The sequence below is a fragment of the Trichomycterus rosablanca genome, chromosome 11, assembly GCF_030014385.1.
Source record: "Trichomycterus rosablanca isolate fTriRos1 chromosome 11, fTriRos1.hap1, whole genome shotgun sequence".
NCBI classification, from domain to species: domain Eukaryota; kingdom Metazoa; phylum Chordata; class Actinopteri; order Siluriformes; family Trichomycteridae; genus Trichomycterus; species Trichomycterus rosablanca.
Window position 1 is genome coordinate 35,305,357 of NC_085998.1, and position 10,847 is coordinate 35,316,203.

Genomic DNA, 10,847 nt, shown 5'->3' on the forward strand with positions numbered 1-10,847 from the left:
TGTTTGCACTATATATAGTGTATTTTGGGTCATTATAGTGTTGCAACCCAAAATTCCATACAAGATTCAACCTCTTGGTTGATAGTTTGAGATTATGGTAAGGTCATAAGAAAGGTCAGATTTCTTCTTCATTATTCTGCCCTCAAGCATAATAGTGCTTAACAATATTTTGTTGGACTTAGTAATGTTTTTCTCCTCTAAACATACTTCTGTCTGTAATGACCAAATAACAAAGTTTTGTTTATATGTGTGAACAGCAACAAACATCAGTCAAGCTTTAAGGTGTTGAACTTGGAACAGGACATTGATTTTTTTTGCATGGTAGCCTTTTAGCTCAAGGTGTACTCAAGGTGTATTTTAGGCTCTAAATGTACTCAATAGTACAATGTAGATTAATTTAAGCTCATTATGTTTAAAAAAAAAAGAGACTGAGAGTGAGAGAGTTTCCTGCTTTTAAGGAAACAGGAGAGTGTCACATGGTTGTAGCTGTTAAGGTCACTTTCCTTAATTTTGCCAACAGGCTGCAGTGCATACATGCACAATAGTGGTAAAGTATTTAAACACATACACACACACACACACACACACACACACACACACACACACACACACACACACACACACACACACACACAGTGTAAAGCGTAATGATTAACTGTGGAGATAAAGTACAGCAGAAGCCTACAGAAGGGAAAATGCAGTAAAGCAAAGAAGAGCACAGACTGAAAATTAGAAATAAAAGAGGAAAACAACAGGAAGAACCTGACTTTACTTACCTGACACCTTATCTGGACCACATTTCCATATGGAAGAGACTTTTGAACAACCAAGAAAGATAGAGCTCAATGATGGCAACTATATGCCGCTGCTGGGCCTGGGAACATGGAGGCTAAAGGTAACTTTACAGTTTTTTAATTCATGTACTTAAGCTTTATAGATAACTACATGCATTGAACTTCAGAAATACAGGGAATTCATGTTTAAATAGGTAATAAATAGTCCTTGTGGTAAAGATGAAAAAAAAGCTTAATTTCAAACGTGTAAGGGACTTATTACCTTTCTTCATTTATTTATGCATTAATTTTTTACTATGACTTATTCTTAGTCAGGGTTGTGGTGGGTCTAAGCAAAAGGCAGAAAGCACCTCGGACAGGTTGCCAGTCTATTAGAGGGCACATATAACCTTTATTTAAAGTCAATTTATGCTACAGACATTAGGACTGTTATTAAAGAAACTCCTTAATAGAAATCTGTAGTGTGAGTTGCATAGCTTTTTGTGGTTATTAGAACATGATAAAACAGTTTTACTGTTTTTTTTTCATGGTTATCAGAGCACAAACCCAGATCTGTGTCAGGGCGCAGTTGAGACAGCTATAGCTGCTGGTTACCGTCACGTGGACACAGCTTACAGTTATCAGAATGAGGTGGAGGTGGGTAAGGCGCTCCGCTCCAAGATGCAGCAGGGCATCATTCGGCGCCAGGACATGTTCGTTGTGACTAAGGTGAGTCTTACATAAATCTTCTACAAGTACAAACCTTATTCAGAGAGAAGCTGGGATGTTTGGTAAAATGCAATATAATGACAAACTTTTTATTTTTAAAATATAATCAAGTCTTAAATTTGATGCCACCAACAAACTTGAAAAGAATTTGGGACAAGCAAAAAAGAGTGAAAACTGTGTAGACACAGAGCTCGTGTGCTTGACCGGCCTGCCAGCAGTGCGGATCTCTGTCATATTGAAAATGTACGACATATTATAAAAAGGAGATAATAGCTTGTTATTGCATTTTACAAAATGTTCCAACTTTTCCAGAAATAGGGTTTGTAAACACCCTAATAACTGTGACAACAGCACACAAACAATCATAAACCAAGTAACAAAGCCCATTCTTCAATAAAACTTAAATAATACAGTCTTAATTTAATTTAATATAACCTAATTTTGTTTTGAGCAGTTGTGGTGCACTTATCATGACCCCAGTCACATTCCTGACTGTCTAAATAAATCTCTCAGTGACCTGCAGCTGGATTATGTGGACCTGTACCTGGTGCACTTCCCTGTTGGACTAAAGGTAATTAAAATAGGATTTTTAAGAAGTAGAAAGATGAGCTGTTTTTTTAACCTGTTGTCTTTAACACTAGTCACTAATGCTTGTTTTTTTTTCTCCTGTTTTCTATAGAAAGTTGGTGATGCGCTTTTTCCAATGCAGGATGGAAAGATGCTTACATCAGACATTGATTATGTGGACGTATGGAGGGTGAGCTGATCTCTGGAGAAAAAATAAACAAAAAAATAAATAAAATATCACACTAACACATTATTTACCTACACTGTAGGGAATGGAAGCTCTGAAAACCTCTGGAAAAGTAAAGAGTATTGGCGTGTCCAACTTCTCAGTCCAACAACTGGAAAGGCTGCTGTCTGATGCTACAATCACTCCAGCTGTCAATCAGGTACTGAACTTATTCTATGTATTAATATACACTGTATATAAAATTATTGGAACACCCACACATAACATCTACAGAAGCTTTTTATCTTTTGTGACATCCCATTCTAAATCCATCAGCATTTTTAATTGTCTGTGTGAATTTGTGCCCATTTATTTGTGTATTGAGTATTTGTGAGGTCAGACACTGATGTTGGATGAGAGGGCCTGACACACAATTTCCATTCTAGTTCATCCCAGAAGTGTTTAATGGGGTTGAGATCAGGATTCACGGCCAGTTAAGTTCTTCCACACCAGACTAACCCAACTACGATTTTATGAACAGCAGGTAGGTGGACAGACAGACAGATCAATTAAACCCACCTGTCAAAACAGTCGAGACATGAAGTCCACAAGATGTCTCAAGGAGTTCTGTGGTATCTGGTACCAGGACGTTACCAGCAGGTCCTTCAACTTCTGCACATTGCAAGATAAATTGTCTTATGGTTCACTCTGGTGCTAAGTGATACACACAAGCCGGGCCATTTACATGACCTTGAAGAAGACAAGATTCGTCTGAGCAGTATACATTCCTCCAATGTCCAGTTCAGATGCCTGCATGCTTATTGTAGGTGCTTTTGGTCATGAAATTCTGGTCATGCACAATTGTTAGGGAATAGACATTTCTATGCACATCTTTGGGTCCTAATGTTTTGACTCATCAGTCTGTGGTATACATTTAAAAAGCCCATCAGCAGAGCAAATCTGGTCAAGGTTGAATTGAAAATTAGTTGTGCAATGTGTTCAGTGCATTTTATTTGTCATATAAAGGTCGAGCTTCATCCTTACATGGTGCAGTCAGGTCTGATTGAATACTGTAAGTCAAAGAACATCGCTCTCACAGCCTACAGTCCCTTAGGCTCACCAGGAAGACCCAAAGAGTTGTAAGTGCATTTTTTATAACATCATTATTTTGTTAGATTTGAATTGATATCAGTATGATATTTTTCATTAAATATTAAATGTACATTTATTTCTAAAGTACCAGAGTTTCTCCCAATACCTTCTTTTATACAGTCATAGAGGCGAGAGAGATCCTGATAAACTGCTGGAGGATCCTGTGGTTGGACAAATCGCTGCAAAACACAGACGAACACCTGCACAGGTTATAGCTCCATATAGAGGAAAAACCCAATTCCCTGCTAATACTTACATCTGCATCTTTTACTGTACATGATGGTTTCACTACATGATTAAATAATGAGTATGTTGCAGGTTTTGCTGAGATATCACACAGAACAAAACATTGCAGTGATTCCAAAGAGCGTGAAGCCAAACCACATTCTGGAAAATACAAAGGTAACTCGGTGCAGTTTGACCTTTTAAATAAATACTGTACTTCCCTTCTGACGTGTGAAAGGATTACATTGATTTGTGAACGGAAAAAAGCAGCATACACTGAATGAATTATATTTTTGAGCACAAATTAAATGAACACAGTGGTAGCTTAGCGGTTAAAAGTACAGGACTAGTAACTGGAAGATCACTGGTTCAAGCCCCACATCTGCCAGGTTGCCACTGTTGGGCTCTCAATTAACTCTTAATTGCTTGCAATGTATACAGTCTCTATAGTCTTGGATAAAGACATCTGCTAAATGCTGAAAATGTAAAAAAAAAAAGTTACAGGTTCAAGCCTCACCACTGCCAGATTGCTTAGATTGTACACTGTCACAACTGTAAATCGCTATGGATAAAAGCATCTGCTAAATGCTGAAAATGTAAAGTAAATGTAAACGCACATTCCCATAACACATTTGAAGATGAGGGGTTGAATTTCAGTGTGTAATACACAGTTAACATTTCCAGTGACTTGAAATGTCTCACATGTGCTAAAGGGGGCTTACCAAAAGTCTAATGTTTTGGAAGTACAGACAGGTAAAAAGTTTGTAATAATGTTGTTTTGTGTGAATGCAGATTTTTGACTTTTCCCTGGATGAGGAGGACATGAGGGCACTCAGGGCTCTAAATCGAAACTGGCGGGCCTGCATCATAGAACAGTAAACGCCCACATTACAAAACAATTAAACAATTCTTAACAATTTAGTCCAAACATGTGAAGTTACATGACTAGTTACGATGTTTTTTTTGTTGCACAGGTTGCAGTCTCATCCTTTCTACCCCTTTGAGTAAAATGTCGTCATCGTCTGCTGAAGCTCAGACAGAAAAGAACCTTTTTGTCAAAACCTGTTTACAAAAAAAGCAGACCTTGTTTAAGAAATAAACTGAAATGTGTTAATAACATTGTAATATCAACCTAAGAGAGTCTGAATAAAAGTTTTTTTTATGTCTTTACCTAACACAGCAAAGTTTATTTTAACTACACTGCTCTCAATTAGCAAATTTTGTGGCTGAAACATGAATTCAATAATTAGAAGTGGTGTTCCAATACTTGTTTATATGGACATTTTTTTTAAATAAGCCAGAAAACCGAGCGTCTGGCAGTGGCCACTACAGTTAACACTTTGTTTTGATCTTCTTTGATATAGTTGATATCATAACTTTGCTTACACTTAGGTTAAACACATTAAAACTCATATTTGGGCATTCAGGTGGCGCAGCGAAAAACCACACCAACACACCAGAGCTGACATTTCCAACTCATCGGTTCGAAACTCAGCTCTGCCACCCGGCAGGCTGGGTACCTACATGAACAACGATTGGCTGTTGTTCAAGGGAGGGTGCCGGAGGGGATTCCTCATAACTGATGTAATTACGACCTCTGCTGACTGATTAATGGTGCTTGCACAAAGACGAGGGATAATGTGTGATCAGGGTGTGGCTCTCCGTACACAAAGCTTCGTGCAGGTGATAAGATGCAGTCGGCTACTGCACTCGTGTCGGAGGGGGCGTGTGTTAGTCACGGCTCTCCTCAACATCTGTAGAGAGGAAGTTTAATGCAATAGGGTAATTGGATACGACTAGATTGGGAGGAAAATTAGGGGAAAAATGCAAAAAAAGAAAAAAAAACCCTCAAACTCATATTTATTCCCTTAACAGATTCTATAACACAACAAACAAACGTTTACAAAGAGATCATTTAACTGGGTCAGACATTTACACACACCAAAATGATTTGAGTTACTTGGAGGTGTATCTGTGACAGTATTATAAGGCCACCCTTCAAGCCCTGCATGCCTTTACCCTTGACAACAGTAAAACGTGTCCTATAGAAACATGACCTATAGCAACTTATGACTTTAACTGTAAATATAATGCAGATAAGTTCCATTGTTAGATTTGCTTGTGCGGTGCAAGCCAAACAAACTGCACTCATAAAAGCTAGGATGTTAATAATTAATAGCTAACTGACAAATGAGTCATTGTTTAAATGATTCTGTTGGTTTAAACTCTAACCTGACACACATCTGCTGGTAAATGGGCTGTATAATGTAATCATAATTATTAATAACTATATGACCAAAATATGACTAGCAAATGCTGATCTAGATTTGGTACTGAGAAGGTAATGTGCATATTAAAGTTCCTGCATTACTGTTTGCTCTAAAGTGCAGATACAATGTATTTGTACCTCAAAATTTACAAAAACCAGCAGCAACTTGAGTGACAGAAGAATTACAATAGGAGAAACAATCGACTTTTAATAACCTTTAACAGAACACAGGGTGGTTGTACCTCAGCAGTTAAGGTACTGGACTAGCATTTAAAAGATTGCTGGTTCAAGCCCCACTTCTGCCCTTGAATGAGGCCCTTAACTCTTAACACTTGATTGCTTGAATTGTATATGGTGACAATTGTAAGTCGCTTTGTATAAAAGCGTCTGCTAAATGACATTGATTCAGTTGAGAGGTGCTGATCTTAGCTCAGTCTGTGCCTCTCCTGCTGTAATCGGCATATTTAGATGGTAGAATTTCCCTTTAAGACAGGAGTCCTGCAATGTCCTCCTGAGGTCATCTGACTTGTCTTTGACTGCCATTCTGCTTGTCCCTCTTCTTTTGTCTCATTCTGTTTTCCTCTGAACCACAGGGATGAGCTTTGACAACACACACACAAGCCGACGCCCCTGCGATGTACCTGGGCAGACTAGGTCCCATCACCCACTGTCCCTTCTCTGGTACGAACACCTGCGTATTTTCAGAGAAGTCCATGTGCTCCCAGGTGTAGCCTCCCATCACGTAGATCTTGTCGTCCCATACAGTTACAGCCGCCTCGCTGTTCGGGAAACGCAGCGGGGCGACCCTGCTCCACTGCTCTGTCTGTGGGTCAAAGGCTTCCACTTCCAACACATCGAATCGCTCAATACTGTCCTCATGATCGTCACTGCCTCCAATTACATAGATTCGGTCCTGAAGCGATGCCATGCAGTGCCAGCCTCGCGCCAGCGACATGGCCTGCCGCTCTGCCCATGAGTCGCCAGCACTCGGGTCGTAGCTCAGCATGTCACGTCGGTAAGGCCCGATCTGATAGTCGTGGCCTCCTGAAATATAAACAACTCCTTTGTGCGTAGTTCCTGCATGGCCGTATGTGAATCTAAACAAGAAGACATGACAAGACCAGCACAGAAAAAAATAAGACAACACTTAAATCACACATTGGATTTTTGTGAACAAAAGATTCAAACTGCAATTTGGTCAATGGAAACCAAAATCGTCAACCCAGTGAAGCCTGAATTCAAAATCACACTAAAAATCTCAGGTAAAAAAGGGAAACTACAGGCTGATCCAATTTGTATGAATTTCATCACGGCAACTCATAATGTTACTAAGTAGTAAGTATGGCGCCTTCGTGCCTGTGTGCACTTTAGACAGCGTTTGAGCATGCTCCTAATGGGACAGCGGATGGTGTCTTTGGGGATCTTCTCCCACACCTGGATGAAGACTGGGCATTGTCCTGCACCAGGAGGAACCCAGGGGCCACAGAACCAGCCTGAGGTCTGACAACGACTTTGAGGATTTCATCCCATAAACCAACAGTCATCAGGGTACCATAGAGGTTTGTGCTACCCTCTAAAAATACAGCCCCTGACCATCACCATCACCCGGACGCCTTCATGTCGGTCACATGTGCCCAGTTCGAATCTGCACTCATTTTTTAAAAGAACGGGCGCCCACCCCTTAGTCCGGTCTTTCCCACCGAGCAGACTGAAGGCCAATTTTGTCTGTTGCAGGCATTAGCCGAATGTGCCTGCTAGAAGGCACCCAGCCGAGATTCGAATCCGGGAGCTCAGAATCTCAACGCTGCTGTGCTGGGGGGTTGTCAGCGCCACCAGGGGCGCCCCACATAAACTTCTTTAATGCACTACAGTTGTTGTTTAGTTGGAAAATTCTGACTTATTTTTCAAATCAGCCTAAAAAGACAATGTGTGGAAAAAATAAATACCTGGGCAGCCCTGCTAAGTAGGTCCACAAATCTTCGACAGGATGGTAGACCTCAACAGATGATAGTGCACCACTATCGTTGCGACCCCCAACAGCAATTAGAGAATTGTCCATCGTACCCAAGTAGAAATCCACCCGCTGTTGGTTCATACTGGCACCCTAAAGAAAGAGAATCAATAAAAGTTTTAAAATCAAGCATTATGCTCATTAGCAAATTAGATTAATGATAAAACAATCAGGAGCTGATTACCTTGGCCCACGTGTTGTTGCGTGGATCGTATCTGTAGAGTACATTACTTGCTGCGTCTCCACCATTATCTCGTGATGAACTGCCACCAGCGATGAAGATGAAGCCACCCAGCTCTGCAACACAGTGGTGGCTTCTCTGAGCAGGCAGTTGTGTCTCCACCACCCACGTTCCATCGTTCTCATCCAGCCAGCTCACATCAGTGCTCAACTCTTCTCCACGCTCATACACTTCTCCCCCGACCAGCAGAAGACGCTCTACCCCTCCTCTTATAGAAGACTGCGTGGTCTGTAGCACCGGCTGAGCACTGAAACGGGCATGGTAACTCAGTGCTTCCTCCACCAGAGCCTGGCAGCCTGAATCTGCTGGCAGCAAAGAGCACACAGCTGGCAGGACACTGTCTGCTAGCTCTGCTGGTGAGATCAGAGCCAAACGGACATGGCTCAGGAGTTGGTGGGCCGCTGCCAGACGCTCGGTTTTCTGGCTTAACCACTTAAAGGCAGTTTGGAAAAGAGCCTGCTCACTGTCGTGCTGCACATGCTCACTTGCTAAGTAACAACAGAGTTTTGATAAGCTCACATCCCTTAAAAACCCAGGCATGAATGATAGTGTAGCGAATCGTTCCAAGATGAAGCGATCAATAAAGGAGTCTAGTCTCTCCAGGCTGTAAAGCATGGCTAGTTCCTGCAGGTACAGGTAGTTCTCTTCATTCACCTGCTTCTCCAGGTACTGGCAGCAGAAATCCACCGCCTGCCAGACCTGCAGTAGATGAGCAGTTTCCAGCACGTAGTCGATGTTTCCGCCATCCAGAAGCAGCTCGCCACTGTACAGAAAGTCCACAACCGCTTTTACTCCCACATATGAAGCTCCCACGAGCTCCACCTCAGACTGGCGTTCCTCTTTCATGCCAATTGTAAACATAGCCTGAAAGTATGGGCTGGAAACGGCAAGCAAGGCACGGTGGGCAGGAACCCGCTGCCCGTCTGCCACCAACACCACATCACACAGCTGACCGCACTCTCGCTGATCATTCAGACCCTGAAGGAGGTAACTGGCTTGATCAGCCCATCGATACACCTGTCATAAGCAGAAATAGTAGAATTGGTGGTAATACATGGCCAGTTTTGTTATTCAACCAAGATAGTACTGAGAGACTCTCTCTATATACTAATTATACCAACCCACAAACACTTTACTTTAGCATTTTCTTTTAAGTACCATTTGTGTATGAAATTTGGGACAGTGATTATTGCCAAGCTGAGAGTTCTTTTATATCTTCTATAGCTTTTTTAGATTTTTTCATTTTTAGATCATCACTCAGCTGTTTAGAGATTTTAATTGTTGTTAAGCTGGTGATTTCAGAGAATAAAACATAACTCTAAATCTTCAAAAAATAGAATAGGTGCATGTCTATAACTATGAATACCTTTGAAAACTCGCTGATTTGTTGTGGGCGGCAAAGTCGGTTCTGCTTCCCACCTTCCATTCCGTCATCTCCTTCTAACAATATAATAAAAAATAGAGAGGATATTAAAAAAATTATTCGAATGTATCCACTAGGATTATATAATTTATGGAAAAAGATGCAAAATAATACAATAAATGAAAATGGAAAACAAATAAATGAAAACAAAACAAAAAATAGTACCCAAACAAATAGTAAAGATCAAGTCATGTATTTTTGTACTACTCAAAAAATGAAGGGAACACTTAATCATCACAGTAAAACACCAAGTCAGTTAAAGTGAAAGGTGCACTGGAGAGGCAACAGCAAGACAACCATCAAAAAGGGAATGGTTTACAGGTGGTGGCTACAGACATTTACACTCTCCTTTATCCCTCCTGACTGATTCTTCTCTAGTTTTATTTATTTATTAGAATTTTAATGTCATGTTTTACACACTTTGGTTACATTCATGACAGAAATAATAGTTACTCTTTACTTAAGATTTATCAGTTCACGAGCTTAATGTCAAACACAGTCATGGACAATTTTGTATCTCCAATTCACCTCACTTGCATGTCTTTGGACTGTGGGAGAAAACCGGAGCTCCCGGAGGAAACCCACACAGACACGAGGAGAACAGACAAACTCCACACAGAAAGGACGCTAGAGTCCCTGTTAGAACTGGTAGTATGAGGTGGTACTTGCAGCCCTCTCAGGTTGCACAGGTAGTCCAGCTCCTACAGGATGGCACATCCATAGCATGAAGGTTTACTGTGTCTCTGAGCACAGTATCAAAAGCATGGATGAGATACCAGGACAGGGGGGACATAAGAAAGTTTCAGACTACATTTCTTAATGCAGTGGGGACTGTGTTAAGTGACAACAGTTTTCTGAAGTACTAGAGACCACGTGACTATATTCATAGGCTCTCATATATGTAAAAAAAAAAAAAAAGTATAAATATGTATAACATTGACAGCTAACTATAAAATGCCTAATTGTTGAGAAACAATGCTGACTGAATCGCACATGACTTAAATAATGGACATAAATGTATTATTTTGTATAAATTGAACAACACTTATTTTATAGTGCACTACGTGCTACATAAAAAGGTTATTCTGATAAAACCACAACAAAAGCACAATATAAATCTGGCGAAGTGAAACGAGAGCTGCCGTTGCACCTATACTGAGTATTTTATATGAAGAACCAGGTGACAACCAGTTGGTAAAATAAACAATTATTTTACCTGTTTTTCATGCTGTTCCTGTGGGGGATTTTATTATAAATAACTTTAATTACAACAAGTAAACAAGTTATACTA

At 40.5% G+C, this 10,847-nt stretch overlaps 2 protein-coding genes across 2 annotated transcripts; one reads left to right on the forward strand and one right to left on the reverse strand.

Annotated features, from left to right (window-relative positions):
• The first annotated feature begins 634 nt into the window (after positions 1-634).
• Positions 635-4,778, forward strand: zgc:56622 (uncharacterized protein LOC326033 homolog). Its single transcript, XM_063004813.1, has 10 exons — positions 635-895; positions 1,332-1,502; positions 1,957-2,073; positions 2,182-2,259; positions 2,339-2,455; positions 3,262-3,374; positions 3,508-3,595; positions 3,706-3,789; positions 4,405-4,487; positions 4,587-4,778. Exons 1-10 carry the CDS (start codon positions 806-808, stop codon positions 4,618-4,620), a joined length of 975 nt encoding a protein of 324 aa, XP_062860883.1. The 5' UTR covers positions 635-805; the 3' UTR covers positions 4,621-4,778.
• A 677-nt stretch (positions 4,779-5,455) lies between these two features.
• On the reverse strand, positions 5,456-10,847 carry klhl36 (kelch-like family member 36). The gene is made up of 5 exons (XM_063004814.1): positions 10,773-10,847; positions 9,500-9,573; positions 8,077-9,150; positions 7,828-7,985; positions 5,456-6,978 (listed from the first exon to the last, which is right to left on the reverse strand). The coding sequence occupies exons 2-5, from the start codon at positions 9,557-9,559 to the stop codon at positions 6,399-6,401; spliced, it is 1,872 nt and encodes a 623-aa protein (XP_062860884.1). The 5' UTR covers positions 9,560-9,573; positions 10,773-10,847; the 3' UTR covers positions 5,456-6,398.

Bases quoted from the DNA above. Each gene is read 5' to 3' on its own strand.
- zgc:56622 (XM_063004813.1), top strand. From the start codon at position 806: ATGGAAGAGACTTTTGAACAACCAAGAAAGATAGAGCTCAATGATGGC. The intron at 1,503-1,956 runs GTGAGTCTTACA...TGTTTTGAGCAG, and splicing joins ACATGTTCGTTGTGACTAAG to TTGTGGTGCACTTATCATGA. The intron at 2,456-3,261 runs GTACTGAACTTA...TGTCATATAAAG, and splicing joins TCACTCCAGCTGTCAATCAG to GTCGAGCTTCATCCTTACAT.
- klhl36 (XM_063004814.1), bottom strand. From the start codon at position 9,559: ATGGAAGGTGGGAAGCAGAACCGACTTTGCCGCCCACAACAAATCAGC. The intron at 9,151-9,499 runs GTATTCATAGTT...TGCTTATGACAG, and splicing joins AAATCAGCGAGTTTTCAAAG to GTGTATCGATGGGCTGATCA. The intron at 6,979-7,827 runs GTATTTATTTTT...CTTCTTGTTTAG, and splicing joins TACTTAGCAGGGCTGCCCAG to ATTCACATACGGCCATGCAG.